The 18285-nt window shown below is 50.5% G+C and overlaps 1 protein-coding gene and 1 long non-coding RNA gene across 2 annotated transcripts in view; one reads left to right on the forward strand and one right to left on the reverse strand.

The window, feature by feature from the left end:
* Nucleotides 1-18030, forward strand: part of LOC309370059 — a 191802-nt gene extending 173772 nt beyond the window's left edge. The window contains exon 2 of the long non-coding RNA XR_014168400.1: nucleotides 17794-18030. This is a non-coding gene — a long non-coding RNA (uncharacterized lncRNA). The remainder of the gene's footprint in view (nucleotides 1-17793) is intronic.
* On the reverse strand, nucleotides 1263-10714 carry NPPC (natriuretic peptide C). The gene is made up of 3 exons (XM_081911434.1): nucleotides 10408-10714; nucleotides 8314-8710; nucleotides 1263-1888 (listed from the first exon to the last, which is right to left on the reverse strand). Exons 1-2 carry the CDS (start codon nucleotides 10498-10500, stop codon nucleotides 8351-8353), a joined length of 453 nt encoding a protein of 150 aa, XP_081767560.1. The 5' UTR covers nucleotides 10501-10714; the 3' UTR covers nucleotides 1263-1888; nucleotides 8314-8350.
* Nucleotides 18031-18285: the final 255 nt, after the last annotated feature.

Below are 18285 nucleotides of genomic sequence, written 5' to 3' on the forward strand. Positions count from 1 at the left end.
CTTTACCTTTTAGTGCCAGAAGCGCCTCAGTAGAGGGAGGGAGTTCCACATACAGCGGGCCACCACCAAAAAGGCCCTCTCCTGTCTTCACAACACCACAGATCTCATACAGAGGAGAAGGAAGAACCCTCTTGACAACCTCATCTGCCCAGGCAGAGATGTACAGAAGAAGTTGGACAATGGGAGACTAGTTCTGCCATGTGCTAGGGGTAGGCAGAAGGCAAGTCAGGACCTACTGCAGGTTTTACGGCCAGAAGACACATTATCAGCTCCCACCCCCTTGGCTCACTTTGACAGGTTATTCTCCCGTGAGATCTCTGAGTGATTTGCCGGAGACTGGCAAGATTTTCGGACTGAATTGTTTTAACAACATCAAAACCCACAAATTGGCTCTTCCCCCCAACTGGTGAAATGGGGGGGGGGCAAAGCAGGGTGGGATTTTTGTGTGTAGCAGGACTGTGAGTGCAATTAAAACCAATTCTCTGACATCTGTCCTTGGCACCTTGGTCAGGAGATCCTGGAGTTCTGGTTAAGAAAACCAAAACAGATTTGACAAGCCTGAAAACTGCCCACCTCCTTCCTTTTTGTCCCACCACAAAACATGTAGCACAGGATTTTGAAGTGCTGCAATAACCTCCTAGCAGAGGGGTTGTCAGCCTGGCCCCTACTGCCCACTAGTGGGTGTCTCAGGATTCTAGGTGGGCGGGAGGGGGTTCTACGGCATCTGATGGGTGGTAAGGAAATTTTACCATCAAGAAAGATGCATTAGTGGGCGGTAGGTGTAAAAAGGTTGACTACCCCTGTCCTAGCAGATAGCATGGGCAGCGACACCTCCTTGGGCAATTTTCAGCTCTCAAATATTGTTCATTGATGGACTGAGAGCCGCTTTGGGTTCCTCACCTGCATGTGATCCAAAACAGAGGCAGCAACATACCGTCCTGCCTGCCACATGTATGGCTGAGGTTGGTTCCTGCCATGTACACAGGAGGTCCCAGATTGTACCCCTGGCATCTCCCACTGCAGCTGGCATTTCGGACGTGTGACTCTCTCACTGCAGTTGGACTGGTAACTCACGTCAGTCCCAGCCAGCATGATGGGAACCGGAGTACAACCACATCTGGAGCGCCATTTATGTTCTGCATGCCCGTAGAAATTGCAGACGGGGGACGAGGCCCAGAGCAGAATGAGTTCCCCAAATCATCCATGACCAAAAGCCCTTCCCATCAAACACCACCTCTGAGAAAACTGGAGATCTTGCTTAGTTACCAGCTACCAATTCTAATATATTTACAGCAGCTGAGGTCTTTTTCCAAAACCAACAACTCTTCGAGGAGTAAAAAGAAAGACAGGTTACAAATGGTACATGGAATGGTGTTTTTTTTTTCCTTCAACATTTTCCAACTATTTAGGACGAGGAAAAGAAGTTACAATGCTAGACTCCTTTTCATTTAGTTACATAAATAAAATTTTTATAAATATCTCTTTATAAACAATATATAAATAGCTTTACAACATAAATACATTTATGCGTGACATGAATGTACAAACAGCTTCCACAGTCTCTGGGCTTGGAGCGGTCCTTTGTCGTGGGTGGGTTGTTGGTGTGTAGGATACATATATGTGTGTGTGTATATATTGGGTATGATAGGAAAAGAGCTTTTGGATTTCAAAAACAAACCCACCCCGGACACCCCACCCTCACCACTAACACCCCCCCCCCAAAAAAATTGCTGGTTCTGCTACAAGTCCTCGTACCAATAGGATAAGCCCAGCCAAGCCTTTTTCGGGTGCCATCAACATTGACCCTTCATGACGGTGAGGAGATGGCCAAGAAATGTCCTTGGGATGGGGTGATGGAATGCAGAATAACCCTCGTCAGTTCAAAGACCTAGAATGAGAAAAGAGGTGATGGATTAGGAACTTCACAGATCATCTCTAGGTAGATAGGTTAAGAAGTAAGTTATACATATATAAAGACAATGCTATTTTCCTAGAAAAAAAGGTGCTGGAGCTCAGCGTTAACTTCTACCTTGTTCTCTTAGAATGGGAATGGCACCCACCTGTCCCCTCTTTGGCTTCCTTCCCCCACCCTGACTGAAAGCAAATCCAGCTTTTCTGATGCAGCACTACACATCTTCCAGTGGGCGCTGCCTGACGACAGCCTTACATTTCTATGTATACAGGAAGATATGGTATCTCCTTTTGTATCTGTATGTAACTATAAACGGGACATAGCGTATTAATCAAGAAAAGGTTGCAGGATAATACAAGAGCTTGTATACTAGAAGGATAAGAATGAAAGAAAGTCCCCTCAAGCTAAAGAAATAAAACCTGCCATTACCAAGGCAGTGTCTCACATGCTTAGGGGCTGGAAATTGAACAGACAACGATCCTGTGCATGCACATGCTCACAGCTGCATATAAAAAGCAGAATAATTAGCAATAATTTCACCAACTCATATCTATCGCAGTAGCTGAGACACTTAGCAAAGAAAAGGCATAGCTAAGACGTTTGACCATCTAAACGGAGGGTTCTTTGTTGGGTTGCCAAGTTGTGGGGCTAAGTGGGCAGGTTTAGGATCCAGTTACGTCCCCCCCTCACTGGTCCCATCCCACTTTGGGGGGACTTAAGACCAGCCTCAGCCTCATTATCTTTGGCTCAGTCAGATATCCAGTGCATCTTAAACTGCTTAACCCAGCAGATCTTGCCATAGGATTGCCCCGCAAGAGATGTCCCTTTAAGTTGATTAATCACCTGCCTTTGAGCCACAGGAAGGCAGCCAGGCTACTTTGCTGCTCTTTTTGGAAGCTTCCTCTCTGGGCAAGGGCCGGCCAGTCCAAGCCCAGGTTAAATTCAAAGAAGCCTGCGAAGGGAGAGCAGGAGCAAGTCGCCGGTTGGAGAAGCTACAGGCTGAGCAAGAAGATCTGCTCCGTCTTCCCAACTATGCTGAGAAGTATATCTATCTGTCTGTCACATTTATATCACAGCCTTTTGCCCAAGTGCTCAAAGTGGTGTGCATGGTTCTCCCCACCTTCTCCCATATTTTCTCCCCACAACAACCCTTTGGCATAGAACAGGCTGAGAGAATGAGACTGGCACCCAAGGTCACCCGGTGAGCTTTGTGGCCAAGTGGGGGTTTGAACCCCAGTCTCTCCCAGGTCTCGGTCCGACACTCTAACCACTATGCTGCACTGCCTCTTTTGCTCTAACCCAGGGGTCCCCAAACTAAGGCCTGCAGGCCGGATAAGGCCCGAAGGACTTGTTTATCTGGCCTGCAGTGACCCCTGCCGCCGCCCGCTCTTACTGGCACTGCGCTGCGTGGCTGCCCACTGCCAGGTCGGAGGAACACCTCAAATAGCTTGTGTGCATGCACAAGTGTTATTTGCGCATGCGCAAGCGTTATTTGCACATGCACAAGTGTTATTTCCGGTGCACCCAAGGTGCGGTAAGTTTGCTGACCCCTGCTCTAACCACTAGACGACACTGGCTCTTGTGGCAACTGTGGCAACTGTTTCTAAGCTGGCACCTAAGCATCTAAATCAGCATAGGCACACATCCCGAAGCTCTGTGTCCCCTGGAAATGCACTGGCGCCCCCCTCAATGTGTCTGTCTCTACATAAGAATAACACAGCAAGGGGAGAGACTTGGAGCAGCCGACACAGCATGGGGCGATCTGCAACCTCAGCTGCGCTTGTCTTCTCGAAATGAGCAAGTGAGAGCCACTTGCCCATCCATCTGAACCCTCATAATGAGCCCCTGGCCTGGGCGCTTTTCACGGTTTCCTAGTAAACCTGCTGCCGACGCCTGGGAATGCATATCTGCGCAAGAGGGCTGGAGGAGGGAGGCTGAGCTCCTGGCGGAGAGAGGGCCGGATCTGGGGAAACCATCAATGTGGTGTTGTTTGCAGCCGGTGCTCTGCAGGAGCAGGGGAATTTGCCCCCGGCCCTGGGTTCAAAGGGGTCGTGCGAACAGCCCTAGCTGGAAAGGAACCTGCTGCTTGCACACCCTTCTCCCGGACCAGCAGCACAGACAGAGGGGTTCTTGGCTGCACAGCAGTTGTGGCTTGATAACTCTGTACACAGCAGATCCCATTGCATGGATGCCTCGCCATTTATGCTCAGAGGAGGAGTCTCAAAGCGGCTAACATTCTCCTTTCCCTTCCTCCCCCACAATAAACACTCTGTGAGGTGAGTGGGGCTGAGAGACTTCAGAGAAGTGTGACTGGCCCAAGGTCACCCAGCAGCTGCATGTGGAGGAGCGGAGACGCGAACCCAGTTCCCCAGATTATGAGTCTATCGCTCTTAACCACTAGACCACACTGGCTCTGAAGTTGCTGAGGTCCTGCCAAGCTACCAGATAGCAGGCTGCTGAACCCAGAATCTGTGCAGGATGAGACCACTTTCCTCATACTGTCCCTCCACTGCCCCACCCAGGCTGCCAACTAGAGGAGGAAATGACAGGGAGTTTTGACCAGGCAGCGGGTCTGGCTGGTCAAGCAGCTCCTCCAGAGCAAGACCTGGGGCACCCTTTCAGCCAAGTGGGGGTGTTTGGCTGCCCCTCTGGGCCACCTGCCTGTTGGGATAGATGATCCTCTGCATCCCTTAAAGGTAAAGGGACCCCTAACCATTAGGTCTAGTCATGGCCGACTCTGGGGTTGTGGCGCTCATCTCGCTTTACTGGCCGAGGGAGCCGGCGTACAGCTTCCGGGTCATGTGGCCAGCAGGACTAAGCTGCTTCTGGTGAACCAGAGCAGCGCACGGAAACGCCATTTACCTTCCCGCCGGAGCGGTACCTATTTATCTACTTGCACTTTGACGTGCTTTCGAACTGCTAGGTTGGCAGGAGCAGGGACCGAGCAACGGGAGCTCACCCCGTCGCGGGGATTCGAACTGCCGACCTTCTGATCGGCAAGTCCTAGGGTTAAATCACAGAGCCACCTGCATCTCTTACAACGCTGTAATTCTGTGATTCCCCACTAGCTAGCTCCCTGGCCTCACCAGCCCCACTCTCAGACATGGTGACTGTGGCCCTGGATTCCCCTCATTTTCTGCAGCATAGATGCCGCTGCTGCTGCTGCCCTCGCCTTCTGCAACCCTCCCTTTCTCATGGATTGGATGCGGCAAGCGTTTCGGGCAGAGCGTTTGCCCAAACCTGGCACATTCCTTTGGCCAGTTGGCAACCTCAAGAGACACTTGGACATGTCCCCCACGACCTGCTTGTCTCTCCTGCAGATCAGCTCCAGCTCGTTTCAAAGGGGGTCTGCACTAAACTTTGCAGGGAATTGTAGTGAGCCCCTCCACTACAGTTGGTCCCCACCCCCCTGCTCCGTCTGCTAACAGTGAGCACGCCGGTTTAAAACAGCTCTGCTCCACTTCGCTTCCTGTGTCCCATGAACAGCATTCACAAGGCCACACAAATCGCGGGAAATTCAGAGGGAGTTCTAGCATGCTCGGTGCAAACAAATGTTCTGAGTGTGTAGTTAAACAATGGAACTCCCTCCCACTGGAAGCAGTGGAAGCCAGATAGCTTTAAAAAGAGGGTGAGAGGGCAAGCAGTTTCTACACGGAGTTTAGCTCAGTTGGTTGGGCATGAGTTGCTTAATCTCAGGGTCGTGGGTTTGAGCCCCATGCTGGGCAAAATATTCCTTTCAGGGGGTTGGACCAGATGACCCTCGTGGTTCATTCCAACTCTATGATTAATTTCAATGGGCAGCTGGATTGGAGGGAAGCTGTGGGCACACGTCAGACACCTTTCCAAACCCCCTCTGCCCAGCTGGATCTTCAGTGGGGAAGGGGCTGTATGGCATGGGGAGGCTGGTACGTTGGGGAAAGTGGGGCCCTGCCCTCAGACAGCCCTTACCCACCCATCTTCCTTCTTACAACCAGACTGAGTTGGCTCTGCCGCCACCTACTGGCGGCCTCCCTTCCTTCTGCCCTACCAGTTGCAATGGGCACCCGCCACCACTGTGTATGACAACCTTGACACTGACCCATATGCTGTCTGGAACTGGGCTTCTCCAACCTCCTATTTTGCCTTAGCCATCTTTGCTATGCTGGCGGCAGGCAGGAGACTCTCTGCAAGGCAGCACGGGGGGATGTATAAATAAATAAGGAGCCCTCCCCCAAAAATACCCTTTGGATTGTTTGAAGGCCTAACTATAGGAATAACTATAATTATTCGCAGCGCCTAATTTGAGAGGAAGCAGGTGTGAGCCAAATCTGAGGGCTGTCTTCAGGAAAAACAGAGCCCTGCTCTGCGCATGAGGGGGGCAGGCCAGTTTTGGATCCGAGGCATTTCTCACTGCTCCACACCCCAAACCCTCACTGTTTCGGCCTCCGAGCAAAATTTTTAGTTATTTTGTGGTCTGCCTCTCGGACCCCTGCAGATAATTTATGCACTTGCCTTTAAGGAATAATTTGCTCAAATGTTCTCCTCCAATGCCCCAAATTATTATACACACTCACGTCAGAGGGGTGGATTTGGGGACAGTGCACCAGTATTGTGGAAATAGTGTTGAGGCTGCATTGTGTAAGCTTTTTTAAAAAGAAAAAAAAAGGCCCCGTTCAAATCTCACATTTACCAAGAACCTGCTATGTGGCCTTAGCTAAGCTTCTATCTTTCGGCCTCAGTCCTGCCTCCAAGGTGGGAACAAGAACCCTAGCCTAACTTAAAGGCTGGTTTTCAATATTATCCGGACATGAAAAGTGCTTTGAGAACTCGAAAGCGCCACATACTTGCATGTTTGATTTATGGCAAATTCATACAAGAGACGGGTGGGGTAGGAGAGCTGGGGTGGAGGGGAAATCACATCTGGCAACCAAGGAAGCTTAGTTTGGTCAGAATCAAGTAAACACTTCCGGAATTACGGTAGTTACAGGTAGGTAGCTGTAGTCAATACAAAGAAACAAAAATTCCTTCCAGTAGCACCTTAGAGACCAACTAAGTTTCTTACTGGTACGAGCTTTTGTGTGCATGCACACTTCTTCAGATACACATATTCTTCAGGTATGAGCTTTCATGTGCATGCACATGAAAGCTCATACCAATAACAAACTTAGTTGGTCTCTAGGGTGCTATTGGAAGGAATTTTTTTGTTTTGTTTTGACTTCCAGAATTAACGTTCAATCTATTACTTCCGGTCAATGAACCGCCATAGCTGCTAGATGGCCGTGAAAATTTGTGTCCCAGGCTTTTTGGACTCATCTACCCATGCACTGTCTGAAACCAAAGCGGCACATTGGTTGCCAGATGTGAAATAGATGGGCATTATTTCCTGCTCTCCTACCTCACTAGAGGGCCGTCGAGGGTGGCTAGCCAGGGTGATTAGGCTCTACCTCCACAGCTGCAGGCAGCAGTGCTTTCAAAGAATAGTTTGTCTGGATTCAAGCACAAGGGAAACGCTCCCTTGCTGTGGTTTTCAGCAATTGACATTTGGTAGCATTTCTGCCTCTGAACTTGGAGGCAGCGCATAACCATTGTGGCTAGTAGCCCTCAATAACCCTCTCCTCATGAAATTGTCCAGCCCTCTCTTACATTTAGGTTGGTGTCAGCACCAGATTGAGGGCTGTGTGGGCAGTTCTGCTGCACAGGGCACGGAGTGAAGGGGGCGACCAATTGAGAAGATCCCTAGCTGAGAAGATCCGTTTGGGGGTGCCAAATGTTGGGCTCGCACAGGGCACTATATTAGGAAAGATGACCAAAGAGTCTGCCCCAGCTGGTGGCCATTGCCAATGGCGGACCTCTCAAATTTCAGCGGCGCCCTATGCATTGCTGTGCCTGAGGTTCCGTGCCAGGGGTGCCAACTTGAATAAAATATGGGGGGGGCAGGTAAGCCCCGCTGCGCATAACTGATCACATGACGCAGTGCGCACACACCATTTGAATGACGATGCCCTTCAACTTCGGGGCAGCCTGGCCCACTCAAATATTTTAGGGGAGGGGCGAAGACCCCCCATGTCACCAGGGAGTTGGCTCCCAGGCTCCGAGCCCAGTGCGGCAGAGCTAGGAGCGCTCCTCTAAATTCTCCTCTGATATCACTGCCTCTTTCTGTGAAGGAGTTCTGTAGATTAACTACGGGCTGCGAGAACAAGGAAGGGGAGAACCACGTGCGCCCCCTCGAGCTACTGGGAGGAAAAGGTGGGGTACAAGTGAAACACACAGACAGACAGACAGACAGACAGACAGACAGACAGACAGACAGACAAGGAGGGGGTTTGAGGCGCTGAAGGTTAGAGCGCTCTCACTTTTGCGCTAGCGTTAAAACCAGCGCCGTCTCGGCTTGGGATGGACGGCAGCGCGCGCTGTCTACTCACCGCCGCTAGGTGTCGCCCGCAGGCCGCCCTCGACGGCTCAGCAGCCCAGGCCGCTAATGGTGCCGATGCGGTCCAGCTTGAGGCCGAAGCAGTTCTTGGTGGAGCCCTTCTTGGAGGGGTTTTTGAAGCGCCGCGACCCTCCGCCGCCGCCGCCGCCTCCTCCTCCGCCGGCGTGGTGCTCCGGGTGCGCCCCCCGCGCCCAGGTGGCCCGCGACTGCTTGGTGTCGGTGCGCAGGTCCCGCATGAGCCTCGACGACGACGAGCCTTTGCCCTTCTGCTGCGACGAGGAGCCCTGCTTTCCTCCGCCGCTCCGCGCACCGCCCGCCGCGGGCCCCGACGACGCCTCCAGCAGCTCCGCCAGTTCGCGCCCCAGCGCCGCCAAGCTCCCCGACGGACCCTGCGCGGAGGAAGCGAGATAGAGGGGTTAGCGGGGTGCTGGATGGGGGCGCAAGTGGAGGGAAGGAGGGGCAGGGCAGCCCCACTGCAGCAGCAGGAAATAACAGCCCAGATGGTTTCTCCTCTCGGCTCAGCCTGGCCGCCCCCTCGAGGAACCTCGGATTGCCCCGGGCTGCGGGGAGAGCGATGGCAGGAGGAGGAGGGCCGGGTGGGTGCGGGTGAGAACAGTGGCGTAGCGTGGGTTGTCAGCACCCGGGGCAAGGCAAGTAATTTGCGCCCCCTAACCCGTGGACTTGCGCCCCTAACCCTAACCCCCAGATGTTGCGCCGGGTGCGGCCGGCCCCCCTGCACCCCCCACGCTACGCCACTGGGTGAGAATGGGGCTCCCATCAGGACGCACTTGCGCACCCCAACACGCGGAGATTCCTGCCACCCCAGGGAGTCCCCTCCAGGAATATCCCCCGTCCTGGGGACTGGGAGGACTGGCGGGGGCGGCGAATTGGGCGGGTGGCATCCGGCCCTCCTTCCCATTTGTCAAGCCCACCTCGCCACCTCAGCCTCAGGCCAAGAGGACTGTCCGGGTCACAAGTTTATTCCGGGAGAAAGAAGAGAAAGGACAACGCGGAGGGGGGGGGCTGGAGGGGCGAGGGGGAAATGACGGTAGGAAGAGGTTTTTTGGGGATCAGATCTCCCCAGATCAGACCTCCCCGACCCGATACAAAGTAGCCTGGATCTCGAGTTTCACTTGGGAGAATGGTTCAAGGAATCGCAGAGTTTGAAGGGACCCCGAGGGCATCCATTCCAGCCCTCAGCGTTTCAGGAATCACATCGCCTGCTTGGCCGGTGAAGAGAACTGGGGGTCTCCTCCAGGAAAGCTCCCCCCTTCCTTTTCTCTCTCCTCCGCCAGGGACAAGGACCCCCTCACCATTTCCACTATCAGCCCTCAGATCTCCACAAGAACTCCCACTTCTGGTCCCCCTTCAGCGCTGCGCCTCCGAAGGCGCGCCCGGTGGGTTTCCCAGCTTCCCGCCCCGTCTGCTTCTCCTTCTGGGGGGGTTTTCGAATCTTCCGCTCTATTTCCCTAGCGCCTCACCCCAAGGAGAGGTTCCTCTCCGCGGGCACGGAGCTCGGAAGCCGCCCCGTCGACGCTTGCCTGGACGCCCTCCCCTCTCCCTCTCAGCACCACGGGGCGATGGAGAGCAGCCGGCGGCAGCTGGAGTCGCCGACCCACCTACCCGGCGGAGAGAGTGAGGGGCGTCCCTCTCATTCAGCCCTTCCTGCCCCACTCCCAGCAGAAGCCACCCCGGGCTGGACCGTCCGCCCCGTCGGGGATGCAAGAGGCAGGGGTACGCGAGAGAGAGGGATCCCGCTTCTACAGCCCAGGCAAGAGCGCGCCCGCTGACTCCAGAAAGTTATCCGGACGTCAGCTCTGCCCGTCAACCGGCTTTAAGGCAGGAGACGACAACCACTCTTTCAGCCAGCCACCCTAGAAAGCGGGGCAACTTAATCCGGATTAACGTTTCTGTGAGGACTCCGGCAGACCTCGCTTCTGCTCGTCTCCAGCCACCTCTCCTCACCTCATCCCGAATCTGCCCGTCCATCTATCCTTTCCCTCCTAGTCCCGAAGCTTCCAGGGATCGCCCCCGACGGAGAGGCAGCCCGGGACCTTTCCCGTCGAATCTCCCCGCGCCGCCTTACCTTCTGCAGGTTCTGGGGAGCCGGCTTCGCCTCCAGCGCCAGGGCCAGCAGGGCGAGGAAGAGTCCGCAAGCCACGACGTGAGAGATGTACATCCTGGACCGGGTGTCGGGAGAAGAGAAGGGGAGAAGGGGAAGGAGCCGAAGAGCGCGGGAAGGAGACTCGGCAGGCGAAGAGACGGGAGTCCCCTCGACGGCAAGGCGAGCGCAGCGGCGGAGGATCGACGGCAGAGGATCAAGGCGCGCAGGCTGCAGGCTGTGTCCGAGGGCGGCGCGTCTGCAGACCAACCTCTCGCTCTCCTTCGACGGCCAGAACCGATTGTAGCGCCGGGATGGCCCTCGGCCCTTTATAACCAACCTGCGGGGTGATGTCATCCTCCGCCTCACTCGCACGCGCGCGGGGCGGGGGGGGGGGAGGTGAAAGAGAAGCCGCGATCCCGGAGGTGGATTTCGCGCTTCTCACTCGATGGGGCGCACGGGGATTCTCGCTGGAGGGAGAGCCTTTGGGTTACTAACCTGCAGCGCGTGGTTAGTAGAATAGAATGGACGGGTGTATGTGTGCACGGAATACGAGTCGTGGAGGTGAAACGGCCACGCGCGCGGGGGGGGGACTTTAGGGAGCAGGCGGGCACGTCCTGGTGGTGGTGGTGGTGGGCGCTCTGCAGAGATGCCCCCCCTCAGCACCTGTAGGCTTGCAACGCTGGGAGATCAGCACCGAAGACCCCGCACAGACTAGTGCAAACTTGCAATCTCTCTCACAGACACGTGTCATAATCACACGCGTACACGTGTCTCTCAAGAGATAACGTTGCTGCTTCCTACCTCCGGAGAAGACATTGGTGGAGGTTGATTTAAGTGAGGGGGGGGGGAGGTTGTTTGATTTTTTTATTTATGAGGATGGGACACACACCCCCAACACACATCAGACTGAAGCGTGCACAAAGTTCTTCTCTTCAGACTTACGTCTGAAAGCCCACCGGTGAACCCTTTTGAAGCGGAGTCTCGGGGCAGCATAATTTGTCAGCTAGAGCTGTCGCTTTGGGCGCTTGGGCTCCGAAGGCGGCATCTTGGATTGCCCCCTCGGGGATCCGGGAGAGAAGGCGGTGAGATCCCCCTCCGCTGCTAACCGAGAAAGAGCTGGCGAGGCTGGGACTTCACCCGCGAAAAGCCTCGCGCGCGAGAGACGCGTGAGACAGGCAGGTTCTTGAAGACCGGGCAGCCGAAACTCCGAATGCAAAGTAAGGTATACAAGCGAGCAAGAAGGCAAACAGCAGCAGCCGTGTGTATCTAACAACCAAGCCCACGTACCAATGCTTGGGGAGCTGGTGTGGGATTTCCACGCCTGATTGTGTACATACACACATGCACACGCATGTATGGCTTGGTATATCATCTATCTATCTATCATCTATCTATCTATCTATATCTATCTATCTATCTATCTATCTATCTATCTATCTATCTATCATCTATCTATCTATCTATATCTATCTATCTATCTATCTATCTATCTATCTATCTATCTATCATCTATCTATCTCTATCATCTATCTATCTATCATATATCATCTATCTATCTATCTATCTATCTATCTATCTATCATCTATCTATATCTATCTATATCTATCTATCTATCATCTATCTATCATCTATCTATATCTATCTATCTATCTATCTATATCTATCATCTATCTATCTATATCTATCTATCTATCTATCTATCTATCTATCTATCTATCTATCTATCTATCTATCATCTATCTATCTATCTATCTATCTATCTATCTATCATCTATCATCTATCATCTATCATCTCCCCTATATTTAGGGGAGTGAGGTATGAGGGTCTTGTGGCATTTCTGTGCCTGTGTGTCCACACCCAGTGGTGGGAGAGGGGTTCAAAGGATCTCTCCCTCCTCCACAGATACAAGAGCATAACCGGATTGACTCTCCCGTTGTCATTTTCTTCTTGCTACTTTCTCCCCAGATTAGGGTTAGGGCTTCAGGGGGGAGAGGATCTAACCCCTTCCTCTGGGTCTCTTCTGGCTGCTGCCATGGAGCCGCTGCTTGATTTCCACTCCCCACTTTGCTCTCCTGGCAAGACCCCTTCCAGCCTCTCACATAAAGACACCACCTCTCCCCATCAGAATTAACACACACTTAAAAGGTTCTGTTATAAGCTGTTTTGAGACTTTAGCAGTCACCTAAAATGGGCAGCAGAATCAAAGTGGATTTACAGCTTTAGAGGAAAACAGGATGGGGAGGGCAGAGGAAAACAAGCAACCAATGTTGTCATTTCATTTGCTAATCAATTGAAATCACCCACTGCTCTGGCATCTTCCCCCACCTCTTCACCTCCCTTTACCTGCACTAAGAATGATACCTGATTTCCCCACCCTTTATTCTGCCTAACCTTGTCACCTTGGAGTCCACTTTATCTGACAAAACAAGACTGCAGATTCTCTCTGTGTGTGTTTTAGGGTGTATGACAATCAGGCTGATCGGCAGACCAACTCTGCAGTACAAAGATGTCTGCAAACTTGCAGGTGTCCACAGGGCCTAGAGACAGACAAAATAAAATAAAAAAATCCTTCCAGTAGCACCTTAGAGACCAACTAAGTTAGTTATGGAAGTGAGAGCTGGACCATAAAGAAGGCTGATCGCCGAAGAATTGATGCTTTTGAATTCTGGTGCTGGAGGAGACTCTTGAGAGTCCCTTGGACTGCAAGAAGATCAAACCTCTCCATTCTTAAGGAAATCAGCCCTGAGTGCTCACTGGAAGGACAGATCCTGAAGCTGAGGCTCCAAGACTTTGGCCACCTCATGAGAAGAGACGACTTCCTGGAAAAGACCCTGAAGTTGGGAAAGATTGAGGGCACAAGGAGAAGGGGACGGCAGAGGATGAGATGGTTGGACAATGTTCTCAAAGCTACCAGCATGAGTTTGACCAAACTGCAGGAGGCAGTGGAAGACAGGAGTGCCTGGCGTGCTCTGGTCCAGTGGGTCACAAAGAGTCGGACATGACTAAACGACTAAACAACAAGTTAGTTATTGGTATGAGCTTTCATGTGCATCTCTAAGGTAACTACTGTGTTTTGACTGCGGCAGACCAACACGGCTACCTACTTGTAATTAGAGACAGACAGTTGTGCATCCACAGCAATGACCAGAGGTGGAATGACCGCTGGGAGGAATCACAGAGAGAAGAAAAGCCCTGGTGTATCTGCAGCAGCACAACTGGACGCCTTCCTCTGCCCCAGCTGCAACAAAACATGTCTCTCCCACATCGGTCTCTACGGCCACAGCAGGCGCTGTAACTCTCCAACAGTTTGATTTTGCCTCCAGAGGCGCATTCTTCCATTGTCTCATGAGACAGATGGGTGTCAATGTTAGGGGAACCAAAATGTTAGGTTCATTCAGAACCAGAACCCTTGAATTTGGTACAAAACCACCACCACAATCACCACTATTTGCGTTTATTCATTACTTTCTTTTTTTTAAAAAAAAAGCAGCATGCAAATATATAAAAGACCAGTCAGTCATTCAAAACCAAATTCACAGAATAAAGCCCAATTAGAACAAAAATTACTAAAAGGTCTTCATCCAAGAATGAAAATAAAAATCTGCCCCACCGTACTGAAAGATGAACAGTTATGATGATTAGGCAGGGAAACACACAACTTCTGCACACTTTCTCCCCAAAATAGGGAACTCCAGATGTATCCCAAATGGTTATATTAGCCGGAAAGCAGAGTTTAGGTATGCGTATCCCAAGAAGCTCAGAAACATTTTGAAAGGGAAACGCTTGCAGGTCTCTCCCTCGTTCTCTCTCAACAGGGGGCTCAAAGGGAAATGTTTGTGCTGTTCTGGCATTCAGTACAAAACTGAAGTTTGGACGGAACATAGCCTGAGTCCCTTTGAATACTACTGAAGTCTTAATTTGGGGAATCTCTCCTTGGAAAGGTGGAGCCAGAAGTGAACCCCAAAGAAGTGAAGGTGTTTGCAGGACCACGTGGAGAGAAAGAAAAATGGGACATTTTCGTATGAAAAGAAAAAACAAGCACATGAAACTACGAGCAGAAGACATTGTTTTCCTAGAATCATAGAATTGTGGACTGAGAAGGACCACAAGGGTCATCTAGTCCAACCCCCTGCTCTGGAGACAGAGGTTCCTCCGCCCACTAACCCTCAGTGTTGCAATGGTAAATCCTGACCCGCAGGTGTTTTTTTATTTTTATGACAGCCATACCTCTTGTATCCCAGCTTGATCACCGAGATCTTCTGTAGGAGTGCTTCTGAGTTGGTGAGACTCGTTCAACAACAACACTAAACCAAGCCACTAGAGTCATTGGCCCAGTCCTGTGGAACTCTCTGCCACTAGAGATTCAGCAGGAGCCTTCTGTGGCAACTTTTAAACACACGCTGAAAACTTTTCTATTCTGAAAGACTTGTACAGGTAATTAACAGTACATCGCCCACTATGGTCTACTCATGTATTTACTTATTATTGCTTTTAACGTTTTATTATTTTACTGTCTAGCTTTATGTTTTACTGTTGTTGTAAACCACTGCGCTGTATTTTTATGACACAGCAGTATATAATTATTTTCATAAACAAATAAAATAAATAAAGAGGACTGCTTTGCATTTTTACCCACTGCAGACATTCTGGCTTCAAACTGGTAAAACATGATACTCTTCATCTCAGGGTTGTGGGTTCGAGTTCCACGTTGGGTGAAAGATTCCTGCATTGCAGGGGGTTGGACTAGATGACCCTTGGGGTCCCTTCCAACTTTATGATTTTATGACTCAATGAAATCAATACCAAGGCAGATCCCACCCCCCCTTCTTGGCCCCCTACTACTTCTACTTTGCTGATGAAGAGGTTTTCTGGACTCAAAGACTTGCTCCCTGTTTTGTGACATTTGAGTTGGTAAGGGACTTTGGGAATTTTTTTCAAAACAAAAGCTGGAGTTGAAGCCTTAACCATGTAGAATCATAGAATCATAGAATCATGGAAGAGACCACAAGGGCCATCGAGTCCAACCCCCTGCCAAGCAGGAAACACCATCAGAGCACTCCTGACATATGGTTGTCAAGCCTCTGTTTAAAGACCTCCAAAGAAGGAGACTCCACCACACTCCTTGGCAGCAAATTCCACTGTCGAACAGCTCTTACTGTCAGGAAGTTCTTCCTAATGTTTAGGTGGAATCTTCTTTCTTGTAGTTTGGATCCATTGCTCCGTGTCCGCTTCTCTGGAGCAGCAGAAAACAACCTTTCTCCCTCCTCTATGTGACATCCTTTTATATATTTGAACATGGTTATCATATCACCCCTTAACCTCCTCTTCTCTAGGCTAAACATGCCCAGCTCCCTTAGCTGTTCCTCATAAGGCATCATTTCCAGGCCTTTGACCATTTTGGTTGCCCTCCTCTGGACACGTTCCAGTTTGTCAGTGATAGCTCTTTCTCCGTTTAGCCTATTTAGCGCGTTTTCTCTCAAATTGTGCATCTGGCAGACAGAGAACTGGTAGAAACTGTCCCAGGAGATTAAATCTTTGACTTCATTCCTGCCTCCCTGTACCACTGTCTGTACTCCTGGGCTGCCTGTTATTCCCCCTGTCAACGACTCCCAAAGGTCTCCAGCAGAGGGTCTTCCACAGATCTGCTGCTTTTCATCTCTCTCTCGGCTGCGGCTGCCAGGGATTTTAAACCTGGGTGTGCAAAACATGTCATTTGCCAGTGAGTTGTGACTCTCCTCCCTCCAATAGAAACAGAGGTCTCCATCTGCAAAAACTGCATTTGCTTGTGCTTGCTCCTTGTCATCCTGGCCATTCCCCTCTGTCTTCCTCTATGATTATGGTAAATTTTAAGGCAGTGGATGCCTTGGGTCTCTCTTTCCTTCCGGTGGCGGGAGAAAACCATTGGCTGCAAGCATAGCTGTTCCGGTGATGCCCCCGGCAAAGGAACCCAGGGCTTATCTAGATGTGTGAACATGGTTAGGCAAGCTCCCTGCTTCTCAGGTTTTGGTAGGCAGAGAAAGCTTTCTGGAAGGCAACGAGTGAAAGACGTGGGACATAACCATAGCTGTCAATGTTTCCCTTTTTTTAAAAGGGAAATTCACTTATTACGAATAGGATTCCTCATAAGAAAAGGGAAAAGTTGATAGCTATGGACATAACATACAAATGGCGGATTGGGAGAGGCTATCGAAAACCGATCTGAAATTTATGGCATGTTCTTCATTGAAAGAAAACTACAGTAGACGCTCGGGTTGCGAACGTGATCTGTGCGGGATGCACATTCACAACCCACAGTGTTCGTAACCTGCAGTGGCACATTTGCACATGTGTGGGTTGCGATTCGGCGCTTCTGCACATGCACAAAACGCGATTTAGTGCTTCTGCACATGCGCGACCCCCAAAACCTGGAAGTAACCCGTTCTGGTACTTCCGGGTTTCAGCGGGTCCGTAACACAAAAAACGCAACCTGAAGCATCTGTAACCCGAGGTATGACTGCATATGAAAATGATGTTTCAGTGGTACTTAATCCCAGCAAAACTAGCAAAAATGTATAGAACAAGCACCAATATATGCTGGAAATGTAAAGAAAAAGAGGGTTCCTTTTATCATATGTGGTGGAACTGTAATGTAATTTAAAAATTCTGGTAAATGATATGTAATGAAATAAAAAAAGTTTAAATTAACTTTTGTTAAAAAGCCAGAATCTTTCTTATTAGGGATTATAGCTACCAAGATCCCAAAAGATCAGAAGAAACTCTTTATGTAGGTACAACGGCCGCTCAGATGCTGCTAGCCCAGAAGGAAAAGTCAACCCCATTCAAAGAAGAATGGCAGATCAAGTTGATGGACTGTGCCAAAATGGCAAAATTAATAATAATAATATAATAATTTTTTTATTTATACCCCGCCCTCCCCAGCCAAGGCCGGGCTCAGAGCGGCTTACAAGCAATAATAAAAACAAGATGAATGATTACAACTTAAAAACAAAAATAAAATACAACATTAAAATAATGGAACATTAAAATATTAAAATGTAGCCTCATCGCAGGAGGAGAAGGAAAAGAAAAAGAAAGAAAGATAGAAAAAGAGAGAGGGAGGGAATCAAATTGGCTCCAAGCCAAAGGCCAGGCGGAACAACTCTGTCTTACAGGCCCTGCGGAAAGAAATCAGATCCTGCAGGGCCCTGGTCTCATGAGACAGAGCGTTCCACCAGGCCGGGGCCAGTGTTGAAAAGGCCATGGCTCTGGTTGAAGCCAACCTAACTTCCTTAGGGCCTGGGACCACTAGGGTGTTGTTATTTATGGACCTTGAGGCTCTCCATGGGACATACCAGGAGAGGCGGTCCCGTAGGTACGAGGGTCCTAGGCCGTGAAGGGCTTTAAAGGTCAAAAGCAGCACCTTAAATCTGACCCTGTACTCCACCAGGAGCCAGTGCAGCTGGAAAAGCACTGGGTGAATATGCTCCCATGGCAGAGACCCCGTGAGGAGCCTCGCTGCAGCATTCTGCACCCGCTGGAGTTTCTGGGACAGCTTCAAGGGCAGCCCCGCGTAGAGCGAATTACAGTAGTCAAGCCTGGAGATGACCGTCGCATGGATCACTGTGGCCAGGTTGGGGCGGGAAAGGTAATTAACTGGGAAGATCAGGAACCAAGAAGACAAGAAATTTTAAAAAGAATGGGAAATGTTTGTAATGTATATACAAAATAATTGCAAACAGGTTAAAACATTAGCAGGGTTTCAAATGCACTTGTAATGTAATAGAAACTACAGATAATTTAGGAAGATGAAAATTTTGGAGAAGTATTGATATGCAGGTGAAAACAGAATTAAGAGGATCCATGGATGGGATGAGGGTGG

Source organism: Podarcis melisellensis (assembly GCF_964234715.1).
Source record: "Podarcis melisellensis genome assembly, chromosome: 5".
NCBI lineage: Eukaryota > Metazoa > Chordata > Lepidosauria > Squamata > Lacertidae > Podarcis > Podarcis melisellensis.